At 41.1% G+C, this 18,655-nt stretch overlaps 1 protein-coding gene across 4 annotated transcripts in view; it reads left to right on the top strand.

Moving 5' to 3' along the window:
• bcas3 (BCAS3 microtubule associated cell migration factor) overlaps positions 1–18,655 on the top strand; it is a 222,000-nt gene that overhangs the window by 108,282 nt on the left and 95,063 nt on the right. For 2 of the 4 annotated variants that reach the window (XM_017490615.3, XM_017490613.3), the window contains one exon: positions 2,509–2,538. The exons of the other annotated variants lie outside the window; for them this stretch is intronic. In XM_017490615.3, coding sequence (XP_017346104.1) covers positions 2,509–2,538 — 30 coding nt within the window. The remainder of the gene's footprint in view (positions 1–2,508; positions 2,539–18,655) is intronic. 4 annotated transcript variants of the gene reach the window in all.

Here is an 18,655-nt window from a genome sequence, read left to right as displayed (position 1 = left end):
CTAGTCATTTCACACATCTGAAGTGAGCACAGAAGGAGTAAACATTTAAGACCGAAAAGCGTGGGTACTCTTACTCTGTCTGGACTCATCACCTGATACTTCTTCATGCACCAGCTTAGCCTCTGGTTAAAGATGGCCGAGAGATCAGGACTAGCAAATGAATGCTTCACTTGTGCCGTTCAGCACTTCCTGCTCAGACGTGAATGCCACTATTGCATTTTAGGTTTTGGGAATGCTCATGGTGGTTTGGATAGAATGTCTGAAGGAGACTGATGATGCCTGGAGGCTCCTTCCTGAGCTTTAGCTTTGCTTATCCTACCAATAGACAGGAAGGCTATGGGGCAGGAAGAACACAGGGGTACCTGTCCACCACATATCAAGTCCACATGTCGTATACAATTTGGGCATTTTCAGATTTTTTTTTTTTTGGAGGTGTTAAGTATTCTTACATATATGATGTCTTGGATACATATTTATACAATATGATCTTACAATACCTTATACAAATGCAATCATTGTAGACATTTTTGGTTTAAAGGAGTAGTTCACATTTTCCCTAATCACTTTTACACCATTTCTCCCGGACAGAAGACGAGATTGGAAGTACAAGGCTAATCTATCCAAAATTGCCATACAGAATCTTTTCTCTAAATGCATGCCCAGTGTTTTTCCCATCAGGTCCAGAATTACTGGCATCCTTTGAAAAGATGGACAAAAAGGTCATGAAAAAATGTATTCGTGGTAGTCGGAATATACAAATTTCCATTTATGACCTGCCATGACTAGATAAATTAACATTCCAGTACAATTCCACTTTCAAACTTCAGACCAGGGCATTGGGTTTGGAGTGATAGCAAACAATACAAGAGTCTGTGTGAATGTATTTAAAGAACAGATTTTGAATGAGATAAACTTCCATTATTTATTATATTAAGGAAGTAGGACATATGTTGGACACAGTGGAAAGCTTCCTGTCTCTAAACTATTCCTTTAATGGCAGTCAATCTTAAATAGTCTTCCTCATGTCGAAGATGCATACTCATGCACTGCTATCACACAACTACCACCAACTGGGTGAAGGCTAATACGCTCTTCCGCCAAGCCAACCACATCTTCTTGATCTACTGCTCATGCTGCATCACAAGGCAGCATACCATTCTCAGAGGAAAGTGCTGTCTGCCCTCTTCTGCATACATTTTCTGCATACATATAATCCCACAATTGGCTAGTGTCTCTGTGATTGACAATGGAGAGAGAGTAATGTCATCCCTTCCCCCCAGGGAGCATGGCCAATCTTCTCTCATGATTCCCAGCCATGGATTGCTGTGGCATCTTCAGGATTTGAACTAACAGTCGTCCGGGGGTTAGTGCGAATGCTTTTCTGTTGTGCCACTCAGGCGCCCTCAATCATTGCAGCTTTATGTGATGTCAACCTCCACCTGTCAACACACTGTGTAGAATCAGGTTTGGGAAATACAGGCTTTACTAATACTCCAGTGCCTGAACAATCCCAAAGTGTTGCCACTGTTTCCAGAGTTGTGCTTGCAAAAGTCCTGTCTTTTGGGAAAAACACCATGCCACTGCAGCACTGTGGCAACAGGCATAAGGTTCCTGAGCTGACAGGCTGTCGACCATGGTGACATATACTGCTGGCTGCATCTAATTTGGACGAACAGGCTGTCGTTTAGGTGAGCCCTAAACTTTTTCAACAAGTAGTAGGGCAGGCGCCTGCCCTACGTGCGCGTGCGCGCACACACACCTGTCAGTGCTCAAAGCAGCTTTCATTTTCCCTTTAAATTAGAACATGGAGGCGTGCTGTCTAAATATTTACTGTTCTGAACTTACACTGCAGGATGGACTCATGAGAGCATACTGCTGAGTACAGACAAAAAAAAAATCTTTTTTTTTTTTTTTTTTCTGTAGACTAGCATCAAAAGCTTTTTGTCAGGGACATGACTGTGTTTGTGTCTATTGTTATAGTGGCAGTAACTGGCACACGGCGTATGAGTAGGGACATGGCCCAAGGCTCGCTGCTCAGACGAGAAAAGCTGTGTGTGCCATTAGAGAAATTATTAGGGGGTGTGCAAGAGCCAGAGGCTCACTGTAGTGTCTGGACTAAGCAGGCCTTTATAGTGGTTTCTCTTCACCCATCTCTATCTGCTCTCAGCACTCCACTTAAAACGTCTAATGGAACTAGTGAACTATAACATTAGAAGTTATCCAGCCACACAGACCTGAAGTCAGGTGTGTGTGTGTGTGTGTGTTGATGGGCATAATGCTGCTGGGTATTTTGGAATGAGTTGATCGCCAAAGAAATGAGGCGCTGGCCAAAGGAAACATTCTTACCCGTGTGTACTTCTTATTGCAGTGATGGAATGTCTCAGTGCCTCCTGGGTGTTCCACTCGCTCACTTGTTAACAGGTTTCATGCAGAGCACCAATTAACCCTTAGCACTTTCCCATCTTGTTTTTTCTCTGTTTTTTCCCCTCTCCCTGTTTCTTCTCTCAGAAAAGGACTCTTTGCGGATAAGCTCCAGTGGTAAGTAATGTGCCAGTCGTCCCTGTGAGACTGCTGCTTTCCAGCATCCTTGACCCTTTGGCAGGATCTCACTGGCAGTTCCAGTTCAGTTCAATGCTTTGTATCTTTGGATCCACTCAATAAATCCCTGAATTTCTATTTATGGGAGTGAAAAGACTAGCTATACGCCATAACTGAGGATATAATTATAGCTTAAAAGGCATCAGTCAAGAATGAATTAGATGCCCAAGCCTTAAAGTTGCTGATTTAGAATGGGGTTAATGGAATCTCACAGATAGGGCTTTTTTGAGGCAGAGAATAATAAATGGAGCATAGTTAATGTCCAAAGAAAGGCTCCACACCTTATGCGTTTTCAGGAGTCACCCCCCTTAAGCGCCAATGCATTTAAAGGATGTTCAGAGCACATGTAAAAATGCATGGTGAGAACAGTTTGGTTCTCAAGAGAGTACAGAAAACAGGTCAACACAGACCATGCTGATTGGTCCTTTTGCTTCTGGCAAGCTGTCCTGCTGCACCACATCTCAGCTTCATTTCGGAGTGTGTTATTTTAAGAAGTATTAAAGTCTGAACTGTAGCAGTGTTTCACACAAACCGGATCCCCCCCCCCCCCCCTTCCACACACACACACACACACACCCCTTTTGATTGGAGACTAAGCTCTAATTGCAGAGTTTGTTTTTCAGTGGCTCCTGTGGAAAAGGTCACAACAGCCGAAGAGAATGTGTCTGTTAAAGCGCGACTGATCTGACCCTGTTGTTTAGAGGGTGTGAACCGAGGCACAAAAGCGTGGCTAACCCTTCTAGCCCCAGTGATCTTAACAAACGCCTGTAAGAGTACACTGAGGCTTGGTTTTAGAGCCGGCGCCGCCTGCTCCAGTCACCCTGCATCACTGTCAAGCCACACACTAATTACAAAGAGGTTTAAAGATGCATTAGATAAATGTCACTTCACCACAGAACCCTGCATGGACATTTTCTAGGCCCAACACCATGGGCGTCTCCACCGGCCGCTGGAGCCTCATTAAAGCCTCATTATGCACAGCTTAAGTTATGCACATAGAGCAAACCCAGGTCTAATAGATAAAGGAGCATGACGTGCAGGCAGAGAAGCTCGTCACCTGCTGTTGGGTCTAATGTGCGTTGACTCAGTTTGGTGGAAGTTCAGCCTTTTTTGCTGGTGTCACACCCCCATGTTCAAACAGGACACACTACACCCACCTTGAGTAGAGGGTCAATGTGTACACACATCTTATTTCATCAAGCTAATAAATTCATATGATCATATACAGTGAGGATTCACTGATGATTTGTACAATATTTTTACTAACTCCGAGTGAAAAAATACAGGCATCCTCTGCACTTGAACGAATGCCCGTTGTGAATCGTAGGTAGTGTGATTTAAAGCTTCTGAACTGCACTATAAAGATTACATCTAGTGTTGGAGGCATTCTTGGAGTTCTCCACCTAGTGGTGGAAGTATTACGTTTTCGAGTTTTCTGTCCGTCTGTCTGTCCGTCCGTTCATCACCAATCTGTCACAAACCTCATCACCAATACATGAAAACATCACACACAGGGTCAATGGCAACGTTTGACCCTTTGTCAAAATCAAAATAAGACACATGCAGTTTATGATTGTGATTTGTTACAAGTTTCATCTAATTTGCTGGAGTTACTGTTTAAGCAGAGTCTTCTAGAAGTAGTTATGCTTTAAGGGCCATGGTTTGCTGAGTTTCTCATCAGTGTTTGCTTTCTTTGTCCTCTGACTTTGCTTGCTTTTTTTTTGTAATTAATTCAATTACGGAAATCATTCGCTGTATGTCGGCAATTAGAGCTCCTACAGCAACATAATTGGCTTTTAAAGAATTTGCGATTGGCTGGGCTCACACCACAAGCATAAGACTGCTCGCATGCCTCACTGTCTGTGCCTCATAGACAAGTGGTGGTGGACGGATGCCTCTTTTGACTTGTTTCCTCTCTATGTCCACATGAATTATTTAAGTTCATGGGTAGAGCATGGCCTTTGCGTTCATGTAAGAGTAAGCCATTTCAATGTCGCTCTGGCTGGAAGCTGCTTCTGTCTCTTTAGGATGGATAGCTGACAGGCTTGCACAGGGGCACGACTCAAAGCCAATCAGGAGGCACGATGCGATAGCAACCTGCCATTGCGTGCTATATTACACTAACTATCATCACCACTGCCACATGCTAGTCATGTAAAGATTAATTAATAACTATAGGACATGCTTGCAAATGCTACAGATATAGGTTATTTATGGTTGTTGACCGCGTCTGAGTGTACCGGTTAGGGATTTTGGTCTTTGATTTCCCAGACCTGATTGCAGACTTGAGATTATTTCAGTAATCACAAAGGGTGTACGTTGGTAAAACATTTTGATTGAACTGTTCTTCAATTGCATGCACGACGTAAAGTAAAATAGTCATATCTGTTCAGTCAAATAAATAATAATAATAATAATAATAATAATAATAATAATGCTTTACCTAGATTATTTAATGCCATAGTTATAGATATATAAGCAGTATTAGAAAAGTAACTTGAATTGATGGTTTAATAATAAAGCAGCCATTTCATTCAGAATTGCACCTCTGTTTACAGACAAGGTCTGGATGAGTCCTGCCCTCTGTTTCCCTTTGAAGTCAGGACCTTTGCTTGGGGTAGTAAATTAGCCTGAGCATGATACTGCTGTTTTCTTGATTATTTTTGCTTTGAAGCAATGCAGAAGGCTGCCAAATGTCTGGGAAATTAGAGCAGGCCAAATCTAGCGCATTAGTGCCTGGAGTTCAGAGTAGAGGCTCAAAGCTAGAGGAAGAGCTCTCCAAAAGCCACTCTGATGCACGACAGACCCATGGCCTAATGAAATATCTCGGTTCCCAACACTCGTGTGCTGTCGAACCTGCACTTGACATCGTTCCTGAACTCTCAGCTTTGCTCGCGTTGTTCTTGTTACTGAGAATCTCTGGTAGGATGTAGTTTGTAATTGGATACAGATGTTTCTAAAGCAGATCAGCCAGACTGTTATTCTAGTCTATGCTGAGTGCTTTTTTTCCCCTCTTCATTCCAAGCTCACTTTTAAAGTTTCCCAAAATTCCAAGACCTAATACAGTTTTATGTGGCCTTTAGTCGTGCAGTAACCAAGATGGAAAGGTGAAGTTTTTAAGATCTTAACTGTTTTGGGGGCAGTATTATTGTTGTCTCATTACCTTGCTTTGCCCGTAGTTTTACTAGCCACTAGAAATGATTATTATTCTGTGCATTGTTACTATTTTACTTTTGACTGCTTTTTTAAAAAACATTTTTGCTCATCTTATGAGTGTGTACTACATTGGAGTGGGGATTTCTAAGTCTGTTTTCTCAGGACTACACATGCTTTCTCACGTCTGACTAATGAAAACCCGACTAATGTTAGCATTTGTTTGGCCGAACTGTACAAAAAAAAACGACTGCTACGTGTGAATCAGAGTATGGCACCAATACCACTGGACATTTTCAAAACTGCACCAGTGATGAAGTGATGATTTAATATCCCATTTAAACATCGTATTGATTAGTCCAGAAGTGGTATTATGTTGATGAAGGGAAGAAAAGCTGGCATTAAAAGTCACAGTGACCCATCACACACCATCATACACACATACTGGCGCACACACACACACACACCCATCCTTTCTCTCTCTCTCTGAGGGGAATTCCCCACACAGATGTAACCAAACTTACTGCTTTGATCTCTTATGAGCACTTCAATTATTGCGAGGCTAGAACTGGGCTCTGTTCAACTGTGGTGTGCGGTGGAGCAAGAAAAATTTCCTCCTTTTCCATCCTCAAATGATTAATTTAGCAGTTCACGCCGGGAAGACTCCACCAATAATATAAAGTGAGTATCGCCTTGGCACTTCAAGCATTGCAAAAAAAAAAACAACAACCCTGTGGCAGATACTGCCGAGGTTTCAAACACACTATTGTGGTTAGCAGAGTGCAGGGGTGTGTGGAAGTGCCGAACTCAAAGACATATTGTACAAGTCAGTCCCGTTTTCATCAAAGTTAAATTGGTCTGTCTTTAAAGTGGAGTAAAGGCTTAAATTAGTGGCAGGATTTTTAACCCAATATGTGGGACACCCTTAAATCCATGTGTTTGTGGGCCAGGACGTGCCTTTCATAAAGGTCAAATGTTGCACAGCACACATCACACGTGACTAACACAGGAAAAAACACATTTCAGAATAATTGGGAAAGCCCATGTAAATGAGCTGCGTGAGACTCTCAAACGCTAAATGAGTTCTTCTGTCAAAACGAAAAGGGAAAACGTCAAATATGGTAGTTCTTTTGTTTGAAAATAGGCTTAAACAAATAGGCTGCCTTGTGATTAGGTTTAATAACACTAGTATTTTTAACACTAGAACAACTTTAACTTTTTCTTCTGGGTTAGACTGGGAACTTTGACAAGACAAACACCACACCAAGCTGAGCTTTCGGCTGATTCTAGTCGCTCAGTAATGAAACCTCAAAAGACAATCTTCTGCTTTAAGTCTGGTCCGAACCGTTGGTCAAAATGCTGGACAAAAAACACACTCTGACTAAAAGCATTGGATGTCCTCCTTGGTATTTAAATTGACAGGAAATCAAACTGGAGCTAATCTCATTCTTAATCAGGTAATAATGATTTTTGGTGAGAACCTACTTTTAGTTTGGGTTGCACTTAAAATGCTTGGTGCAAATAGAACACCCCCTTTAAATAAAAAAAAAAAAAAAAAAAAAAAAAAAAAAAATGAAGTCGTTACTGTACTTAGTTTTCATTGCCATGTCAATAAATAAAGTGTCGTATTGCAGTGATGTTGGATTAAAGCTTTTCGCAAGACCGTATTTAGCACCATTTTGGCTTTGGCTTTTAAAGGAAGGACATGCTAATGATGTTTCCTTCTATTCTCAGTTACTTCAATTTCCACCTTCAATTTAGAAGCTGTTTGTGGTCTCTGGAGCTGAAAGTTCTAACTTCACATTTCCACAAAGGAACATTAACTAACTTTTTAATATAAGGTTTGAACATCTGGGACAATCGACCACATAAGTGAATTAGCACATCTAGTGTGTTAGGTGGACTTTATGACTCGAAATTCTGCTTCACGTTTTTCCAGCGAGACTGGTTTCTTTCACTCACACTCTCGAAAAGCACGCCTCTGCCACTCAGGATGCCTCAGTGACAGTGACGTTTTCTTCACTCTTCATTACTCCAGTGGAAAATCTCTCTGTCAACACTTAATGCACCTCATCCCAATCTCCCCCCCCCCACCGCCCGCTTACTGAACAATTTTCCTTGTGAAATCCTCTTCCCCAGTCGGTCGGTCTGTCTTTCTTTCTCTCTCTCCCTCTCTCTTGTTGTGGGTTGTCTTCATCTGTCCTGACAGCTCTGTGCCTCATCACCAGCTATATGAAATGACAGCTCACATCCTGGAGCTACAGCAAGGGCTGTTTACTGAGAAAGAGCAACACACACACACTCTCTCGAACAAATCCTACCGCAGCCCCACCCCCCATGTGTGTACATATACATGCACTCTCTTTCACACAGTATCACACACACACCCCCCCCACCCCCACCCCCCCACCCCGTCCTGGACTTAATTCAGAGATGCGTTTGCTCTAGTTCTCCGTTGGCACTGCGGGGGCATGTGCGTGGCCGTGGCAAGCTTCACACTCGGCTCATCAGATTGACACCAGAGTCACAGTGAAATTCATCAACTACAGCCACAGAGATTTTCACACAACTGACAGCTAATAGTAGAATTTCTGTTTTACATTATTAAAGCTGATATAAGTGAAATCACATTTTCTGAGATCGTCCGTATTTGATCATATCACTTACTGATATCCTTTCCACCCCGAAATGATTTTTGTCCAATTCATGTAAGTGTTTGGCGCATGCATAGGAACTTTGTAGTAGCAAATGATTGTTTCTTTTGTGGATGTTCACATCCTTTTTTGTACCAAGTATTTTCATTTGTATGGAACTTCATTTCATCTTCATTTAACTCACAAATAATAGCCGACTCACTTTTGCCACATTGTTCACATTTCCGCTTTACTTGACCCCTTCAGTTAGCGGTGCAGTATTAACATACTTGTGTGGCAACAATACACCCAGCATGTAAATTTGGCGCCATTCTGGTAAATTAGCATTCCTGTGACATGTTGAAGCGGCAGTCAGCTGAGGCGTCAAAGAAACTGAACAACTCTTCATGGTCAACCAGCCCAGTTTTATACTTCCTCTATTTATTTATTTTTTCTCACTCAAGTATTAGTGAAATGTAAACATGATAGAAATGGATTGAAATCACAACACCACCGTTTCTATAAAATCCTATGCAAATGCCATGATTGTGCAAAATGTAACTGCAGAGCAAAGTGAAACTGTTTGTAGTCCATGATGCTCTATTTAGGAAACCAAATAAAACACAGATATACCAGTTACGAAACAGTGGGACAGTGATTGTCATGTTTTTAGGTGGACGGTTTTGTCATTACAGCGTTGCACGTTGTTATGGACAAAACAGGTTTAGTGATGATGGCCCGAAAGCATGCAAAAGTAACAACTTAGCAGTGTGACTTACAAATTAATGGATTTAATTAGTAGGAGGGGGATTCTGGTAGCTCATGAACTAGGCTGATTTGATTCATCATTAAATAGTAATCAGTTACTATCTCTCAAAAAAGAAAAAATCACTGTAAATGTAAATTCCTGGTGCGGTTTGACTGAGGTCATGCCACGGACAGTTTGAATTCACAGCAACAACACTGAGTGGCTAGAAGTTCCATAGGACTTTTTCTATTTGTTTACATGATGCAGATGTTTGCATTTAGTTTCACTTAATTTAAGTTTGAAAGATTTTTTTTTTTTTTTTCAACGCTAATTAATGGTGATCGGGACGGAAAGGATCAGCTGCCATCCCTCCATGTCTCTTGATATAGAAACAGGCCCTAGAATTAAATAGAGCCGCTATCTACGGATAAAAGGATGAGTACGGTATAACAAAAATAGAACAAGTCATAAATCAGTGCCTGCAGTCAAGCATGAATCTGTCACCATGCAAAAAAAACGACAACAAACAAAAAGCCCTGCCACCTCTTTGCCACCCCATGTATCCATTTCACAAGGATTTCCATTTCATATCGTGATAGAGCTTAAAAACAGAAAAATTCCATAATATGAGTAAATAAAACGTCATTTAGTAGTCCTTTAGTAGTCAGTAGTCATTTCATTTCCGGCATTGTTCCCGATGTTCAGTGACATTTATCATGTAAAATCTTGTTGCTCAAGTCTTTTGTATGTTCGTTATATTGCCCCCAGGCTGCCATTGGTAATATTTAAGCAATCCTGATAGCCCATCAAACTGGAGCCACTGAGGAGAGAGCGTCTGTGAGAGGTTTGAAAGTGTCATGGGACCTCGTGAAAATCAAAAACAAATCTGCAGGAGCAGTGCGGTTTAACCTACAGGCGCAGTGGCCTTTGAAGTGGAGGGCAGCGTTGTTAATTGTCAGCACCAGCTTAGCGAAAGGTGGTAACAATTTAACAGGACTGTGTGGCGGCAGGGTGCTGGATGCGTATCAGGTGTTTGCAGGCGTCGTGTGCTGTGCAGCAGAGGGGAAGCCGCTCCAGAGATGAGAAAGCGGCCAACTTAACAACCAGTAATTCTTTGTTTGCGCTGTCAATCGTGCCATAATTGGCCGGGAGGTGAACGGGAGCTTTGTGATTGGACAGCTGGACCAGTTACTGCTGCTATTTTTACTGAATGCTACCAGACCCAGACGCAGCCGGCATCTCCGTGCTCTACCTTAAGCGCACTTGGTATTAGCAGAAATTTCTTTCTGGTGCACCAACAGGGTTCAAATGGGGCAAAGCGGTGAGCTTTCGTGGCTCAGAGGCATCTCTGAGTAAACAAGCGAGAGTTCAGAGCAGCCTGCTGTCAGACATGTTCCCAATACTTTTCCCTGAGCCACGGCACTTGAAAGACATTTTGAATGTTTGGAACGTTCTCCGCCCTTTCAAGTGTCTGTGTGTGCTAGGTTGTGTGTGTGTGGTTGCATGTTTCTGGTTTGCCTGTGGTATTTCTACAGGTTCAACACTGACATGTTAAGCCTACTGTGTCCATGTTGATTGGGAATGCTTCTTATGAGGTTAGACTCTTCTTTTGTAGTACTGTCTCCAACCTGAAGGGTCCTCCGCAACACACACACAACAGCTAGTGATGGCCGATAGAGAGAACTATACAGATATATCTATATTTATGCATATGAGTGTACTTATTTATTCAAATGCCATTTAAAGATGGAAAGATGCTTGTGAATTAATTTTGCATTACACTAAAATTTTGTGACTAAAAGTTTTACAAACTAAAGGTATTACACGTGAAGATTGTTTTTGTTTTTTTTGAACAGTCACAAAAACAACCCTGAAACAACCTCATAATAATGCGCAAAACAGTTGTGAAGATACCATCCTCATTCATCCCATGCTCCAAGCCAAAACGCATAAACAAGCCATCTCGTCTAACGCAAACTTCTCAAACCTCTTGAAGGTTTAATTATAAAATAAATTCCTCAAGCCCCCTTAGTTCACATTTATTTCATGAGCATTATTTAAATGTGTACAATAGCAATTTTGTCTGTTTATTATTGCCATAGAGCTTTCTGTGCTTGAATTTCTGCTGACGGAACACAGGTCCAAGTTGACAATAAGCCTCATTTATCAAGCTGGATAAAAAAAACAATTTATCTATTTATTTATTTTTTGTTAAATCATTCGCAGGAGCAGTGAAATACATTCATGAAAATCCGGTTTAGAAATCTCCCAAGAGCTCCTTGGTTTGTGTAATTGTATGTGTACGAAGACTCTGCTGTATGAATTGTGAGTGATCAGCTTCACATCGTATAACTGGTGATGAGTTGCTCCAATTTTATATACAGATTAAATCACTTTATTTATTCCAGTTGCACACACACTTTTAGTGAAACTTTTGTGAAACTCAATTGTTTGAAATCAATCCAAAATGATCCATAAATTAAGACAGCAAAGACTAGCTATTCAATTAATACAAAAGTAATGTCACCATATAACAGGAGGAACATGGGGTTAGAATTGTGTCTTAATTCCAAATAAATAGATTACGATCCACAAATTAATGTAGCGCGATTTCCACAAATTAAACACATTCACAAATGCATTGAATGAGCTCCACAAATATGTTTCACAGAAATAAATTAAATTGACTAAATAAAATGAGATTTGCAAATAAATATTTTATTTTTTCACGTATGTTTTTATGTCACAAACACAACGATGTCCTCCTGCATTCATTTGTGGATCGCGTTCTGTGCATTTGTGGATTATGAAAAAATTTTTAGCATCAAGACTGCACACAAATCCACAAACAGTTGGACCCCGCCTACCGTCTAGTCAAACCACTCGTATAACCTCCACATTGCACTGACCAATCCTAACATGCTCTTGCTCCAACCAATCACGTTGATTGGTTGGAGCAATGAATAACTATAAAGAAAGAATAGTAATAACACAGTAATAACTGTATTGTAACTTATTCATTATTAACTTTAATAAATTAAAAACTAAATAGCTTAATTTAAAAAAAAAGTATTTGGAGACATGAACATTTTGTAGTGCTTGAGAGAAATAGAAACAGTTGATAATATTGCTGCAGCTGTGGCTGGTGTGAACACGCGTATTGGTTATTTGGAGTAGTGCAAACTCAAAGCTCAGTGTGTCCTCTCTCAAAGAGGGATTAAAATGGTCCTCACAGCCATTTTCCAACAGCTAACATTTTAAGCAGAAGCATCAGCAGCCTTTTCCGTTTCGCTCGACCGCAGTGTTAAGCAGTATTTCGAAATTTCTAACCGTCTCTAATTTATATTATTATACCACCCAGTGCTCTGTATGTTGTGTCTTAGACCAGCTATCTTGGAAGAGCAGCATATTACTAAGTGTAACTGGAACCTCTGCACCACAACCAACTACGGCCCGTAGCCAGAGATGTCTGGTCAGAAACGACAGAATGTTGTATAAACAGTTAAAAGTTGATGCTGTGTTACACTCGTACGCTCCCGAGTGTGCCGGGGTGTGCGAGGGCAGTAATTAGAGGTCAGAAACCTTAACGTTGTAATTATAATCCACTCCTTCCAATCTGTTTCAGTCGTCACAACACACCGAAATGTCAAAACACCGGCAGCGTCCTGATTTCGCCAAATCTGAAAAAGACACAAGCGGTCATAACTGTTGCGCTTGGGTGGAACTTTGTGCTTTCAGTCTTTTGTGTGTGTGTGTGTGTGTGTGCGCGTTCGTGTGTGTAAGAGCACACAAGCATAAGCGTGCATGTGTGTAAGAGTAAGAGCACACATGCATAAGCGCGTGTGTGTGTGTGCAACAGCACACAAGCATAAGCGTGCGTGTGTGTGTGTAAGAGTAAGAGCACACATGCATAAGCGTGTGTGTGTATGTGTTTCACAGTGACCTGTAGTTCACTGCTCGGGTGCTGAGGGTTCCAGACACTGGACTGGAGACAAAGGTGGCGGCAGAGTGGCGCAGAGCCACTCTGATCCTCAAACAGAGTTACCAATGAAACAAACATCTCTCTCTCTCTCACACACACACACACACATTCAGTTACTCTTCCTTTCTCACTTGCTCTCACTGCCCCCCCCGGTAGATATCAGAAGGACTAACCTCACTTGACCCTCTTGGGGTTTTTTCTTTCTGTCTTTCTTTCTTTTTAAACTCATTTCTGATGCATTTTATTTGGATGCATTTCAGAGTGTATGATTGAACCGTGTTTATAGAACATTTTTGATTTATTAGTATTAACTGTACTCAAAGTCGTTGATCTGCTAATCAAAAATAATGAACGTTATATTTTTTTTTCCATCTTTTAAACAGCAGTACTCAGCGATTCTGCTGTGCTTGCATTTCATCTTCTTCTTTTTTTTTTCCCCCCCTTACTTGATTTCATCATTCAGGATACTGAACACTTCCTATCCTAATGCCTATCCTGTTTTATCTGCTGTCTCTTCTTCTTCGTTTCTTCTATCTATCTATATCACTCTCTCTTTCTTTCTACTCTCTCTCTCTCTCTCTCTCTCTGCCCCCTCCCCTCTTTTTCCCAGTGGGGGTGTTGTTTATAGAGCATTATAATTTATAACTGAATAGAGTGGATTTAATTTCAGCACTGAGGCTCGCCAGCAGGGCGCCAGGCTGCAATCAGAGGAATCAGTGCGCTGCGAGCCCTGTTGAATGGAAAGTATTATCAGCGGCCACAAACGGACACTGTTTCTCCTTAAACAACTCCCTCGATGCTCCCCGAGCCCGGCTTCTCTTTCACTCCTCTATTCCTGTTAGCTGCCCTCCCTCCCATTGTCCTTCAGTGCCACTTCCCCTGCTCTCCTTTCTCCTCCTCCTCCTCCTGCTCCTCTCTCACTTCCCTGTTTCCTCTGCATCCCTCCTTTCCTTTTCTTTCTGTGTTTGAATTTCTGGAGCTGTTCTGATGATGCTGTTCAGGCTGGAGTAGGACTGGGCGATATAGTAAACAAGATCGGGTCACGATGCGTGATGTAAAGAAAGCATTGTGATAGATTTGTTAATCCGCTGCATTTTAAAGCAAACTTTGAATTGTTTCCTACAGAAATTATAAGCATGCAAAAGGAAAGAAACTGAAGCCACAAACATAGATTTATATAAACATACAATCAGCTATTTGAGACTGTAGATGTTATAAAAGTATCGACTGAAAAGTTTTGTTAAAGTTACACACACCAGCTCCTTTCCAGGACCCGGTGTTGCTCTGCAGCGGTACATGTGATGGCTGCATGAATTGTGTCTGTTCTGACATGGAATGCAAGCTCTAGTATTTACTGGTCAGGCTCTGAGTTTACTGCAGTGTTCGCAGTAAAAGCTCAGCCCATGAGCCAGCGTTCCCCGTGTCTGCCTTCCTCTCACGCCTCTCTCATCTTTATCTTGGCCCCTGTCTCCTCTTTTCACCATCCCCATTCAAGTGTTGCAGTTTTCCGCCCGTAAATCCTGCCGTGCGTGACTGGAGGCTGACTTGAGGCTCTCCTGCATTCTGACAAACAGAGAGTGCGAGTGAGTTAGTGAGTGCGTCATCCATCCCGCTGGGCGGCCGAGTCGGTTTGTAGATGCGACCCCAAAACAGGAGTGGTGATATTTGAAAACGTTCGGATTAGTGGCGAGTGTGTGAGAAACGGTACGGAGGGACAGTGAGAGTAAGAGAGGCTTCAGATGTACACACCAGCTTCAGCAGTAAAGGAACGATTATTCTGACTGTACTGCGATAGAAGAATGGTCATAATAGTGATTTGAGTGATTCCATGGTTGATATTAGATTTACATATGTGTATGTTAAGTCAAGAAAAAAGACATAAACGTACACTACCGGCCAAAAGATCTTCTGATAGGTTTCGTCTGTATGTCCCGCGATCATGTTTAAAAACTAAGTGGGATAGAGCTTTTTCAGGCGCTGCCCCTCGTTTATGGAATCAGTTGCCACTGGACATCCGCCTTGAGCCTTCAAATATCATTTTTAAAAAGAGGTTAAAAGCATACCTTTTCTCCCAGGCGTTTTAATCTCATTTTTACTATTGTCCATTGTCTGTTTTTATTTGGTTTTATTCTGTTTTCTATTTTACTTTTCTTAACTCTGTTCAGCACTTTGGTCAGCTTTGCTGTGTTAAATGTGCTTTATAAATCAAATTTACTTACTTAGACACACTCATTCTTTTATTTTTTATTCCCCCCCCCCCCCCCCCCCCCACACACACACACATTTTAGAATAATAATAAAGTCATAAAAACTCTGGAGTAACACAAATGGAATAAATGGGAATTGTATTGTGATATAAAATTTATATTTTAGCATGTTCAAAAGTAGACCCCTGTTTGCCTAGAATTTCCAGAGATGTATTCTTGGCATTTTCTCAACTGATTTCTTGAGGAATCCCCCCGAGATTCTTTTTAAACAGTATTAAAGGAGTTCCCACCTGCGCTCGACACTTATTGGCTGCTTTTCTGAGCATTACGCTCAGAGTCATCCATTAAAATTTTTTTTTTTTTTAATTGTAAATAAAATGGTAGTTTTCTAATCAAAGAAACAAATATGTTGTATTTATACAAAAAAAAAGAAGAAAAAAAAGATATGATGTATATGTACCGATTTCAAACGTTTTATCCTACACCTTCAGATCAAAAGGTTTTTAAGATCATGAGAAACATTTCAGTCGAGTGTCTCCAAACTTTTGACCGGTAGTGTATGTAAAGTGTCAATCACAGCGATCTGTGTGCATTTTTCAGATAAATATCTTTACAAATTAATACACCGTGTTTACAGCACTTTACAGCCTATTTACAAATAACAGCTTTTTTTCTTATCCGTTAACTTATCCATTATAGATTGTAATAAATAAATAAATAAATAAATGTCCTTTTACTCCCACAACATTCGGTCAACACGGTTACCTGAACACACAGACTTCTATTAAAAATTTGGAGTATTCCACAAGTTACATATTCCACAGGACGTTATTTATTTGTGATACTGAAAGCTTAACCCTGTTATACAAAATATATATTGAAAATAAAATATCGATCGCATTTTTTTTTTTTTAAGTAAATCATTAAAATGTTGTTAACATCCTCACATCATTAGAACTGACGCTGGTTAGCCACATTTTGCGTGTTTATTCGTTTTAATTCTAAAACAGTACTTTGAGGGCAAAATGTTAGCAAAGAAACCTTGTTTTAAAAAATAGAGCGAGAGACCGAGAGATTGCTGCCTGAGATGGTTTAACACATTTCCTGCTAGGTAAATAGATATTTTCTTATTTTTAATTTAGCTGAAATAGTGTTAAAAGGGCTAAATGGTTCCCCGATCACAGAATCACCAATATATTTGTATTACTATGTGATATTCCACTTAGATAGTAAAAGTTAAGTCTTAATGCTCAGTCTGTTTCAGTACCACTTCCCCTGACCCTCTTCACGCTCTCATTTCTGCTTCATCCGTCCTTTCTCTCCCCTTTTCTCCCTCTCCTTCCATCTGCACTCATTTTCATCCCTCAGTCCCCTCTCAGCACTCAGCAGGACGTGATTAAATTGACCATATTTTAATTGGAGAGGAGCAGCCAACTCTGTCTCTTCATTCAGCATAATTAATACCTTGCAGTTACACTGACTTAGATGAACTCGGTTAATTCTTTTTTCCCCTCACAAGAGTTTGAAAAGCTTTATGGACTTCGAAGAATAACACACATGGTTTCAGGGGGAAAAAGTTGCAAGTCTTCGTCAAAAGCCACAATTAGCTCATTACGACTGCTCGAAGCTGGGAGACCACATGAAGAGGGGAAAAGTCATCTCTTTCCCTGCGCTCTCTAATTTCTCAGAGGAAGCTAGCAGGACAGGTTCAGAGGAAGGGCTCATCTCATAAAGAAATGTCCTCGTACCATTTTTACACCGGAATATTGCAGATTGTAATGGCGTGGCCTGATTTTGTAATTCACCAGCCTGCTGAAAGTCAGATCCACAGTGATGAGCTTTATGAGTTAAAAAACAAAACAAAACCAGAATGCGTGTAGCGTTGCTTCGGCTATTAGAGTGGCGTTGTAGGACATGGGGCGGGGGTGTTCGAGTGACTCGGGTAAGAAAAAGCAGAAATTGCAATAATCCAAGCATTTTTTGTGCATCTGGTTCCAGTAAGCGCTAAAATTATAAAGTGATGATTTCACTAGGAAAAGGCCAGGAAGGGCATTTGCAATTTTTTTTTTTTTTTTTTTTTTACAAAAATTTAGGTGATGATTGGACCGGGGTTTGTTCAGACTGCTGGTGTTTTATTCAAGTGTATTAAAATGGCTTCGCCCGCGTGACCGTGGTTAGTAACCGTTACCAGGGAAGAGGAGTAATGACTCTCTGTGAGTATTAAAGCAGCTGCCTGACCCCTCTTTATTAGTTGTGCGGAGCAGCCAGGCTTAATCAAAAGTTAACGATTCAGTGTAGGATGTGCCCAGGGCGGCGCGAGGGCATTGCATTATTGTTAGTGTGTGTGTGGGGGTAATTTGCTGAGCGGGCTAAGCCAATGGATGTGTGGTGTGGCTGGCGCTGGTTGGGGGGAACACATGTGATGTGCCTGAGAGATCAAAACACACACTTGATGAATGTGAGGGCAGAGAGTGGGAGTGGGGGAGTGGCCCGTACTCCCAGCTTTGAATCGCCGATCAAGGTCGTTCTCAGTTCATTAAATTATGCTGAGAGCCTTGGCCTGGTAAGCAACACACACACACACACACTGAGTGAGGTATTGCTTAGTGTAGTTACTGAAGTCCTTTTTCCATTCTTCTTTTGACCAAGACTGCTTCTGTATCCTCACTCTCCAGTTATAATTTGTGTTTGTGCACGAACTTGTGTGCGTGTGTGTGCATGTATTTTGGTCAGTGGCAGTCTGGGCAGGAAAGACTTGCAGATGAAGCCAGCAGTTACACAGTGCCTTGTGTAATGTTCTGCATGTTATGTGTGTTTTGGCTGGTCGTCACACACTTCCCGGGTACTGAGTCATTCCTTATATTTACTGTTGACCATCACGCTTTGCTACCAGACAGCTGCACCTCCTGATACACACCTCTAGCATTAGATTAATCAATACTCCCATGTAAAAACACTGCACCTGGACATTCCCTGACTCCGGGACTCTGTTAAGGATTTTACTTCCATTATCTTATCTGTAGCATCCATATAACTCCTTTTTACTGTAAGTACCAAACCCTGAGTGCATCATAATATATATTTTTAAATTGTTAAAGCCAATGAATTATCTGTGAAATAAAAGCAGTGAGGCAGAATGTAATATGTTGCTATTCTAATATTTAGATTTCATTAATAAATCATTTGTCCAAGAAAACCAATCTGGACTTTCTTTTCTTTCACTTAAAATTTCCGGATCATTCTCCTGACACCGCAAGCAAAACATCAACCTTTGCTCTTGATTACAAATTAACCAGGCAAAACCACTTAGCTCCTCAGGATTAAATCTGACATC

This window comes from Ictalurus punctatus, chromosome 17 (genome assembly GCF_001660625.3).
Source record: "Ictalurus punctatus breed USDA103 chromosome 17, Coco_2.0, whole genome shotgun sequence".
Taxonomy (NCBI): Eukaryota; Metazoa; Chordata; class Actinopteri; order Siluriformes; family Ictaluridae; genus Ictalurus; species Ictalurus punctatus.
Note: the sequence above shows the minus strand (reverse complement) of the source record. Positions and strands in the feature narration are given on the sequence as shown.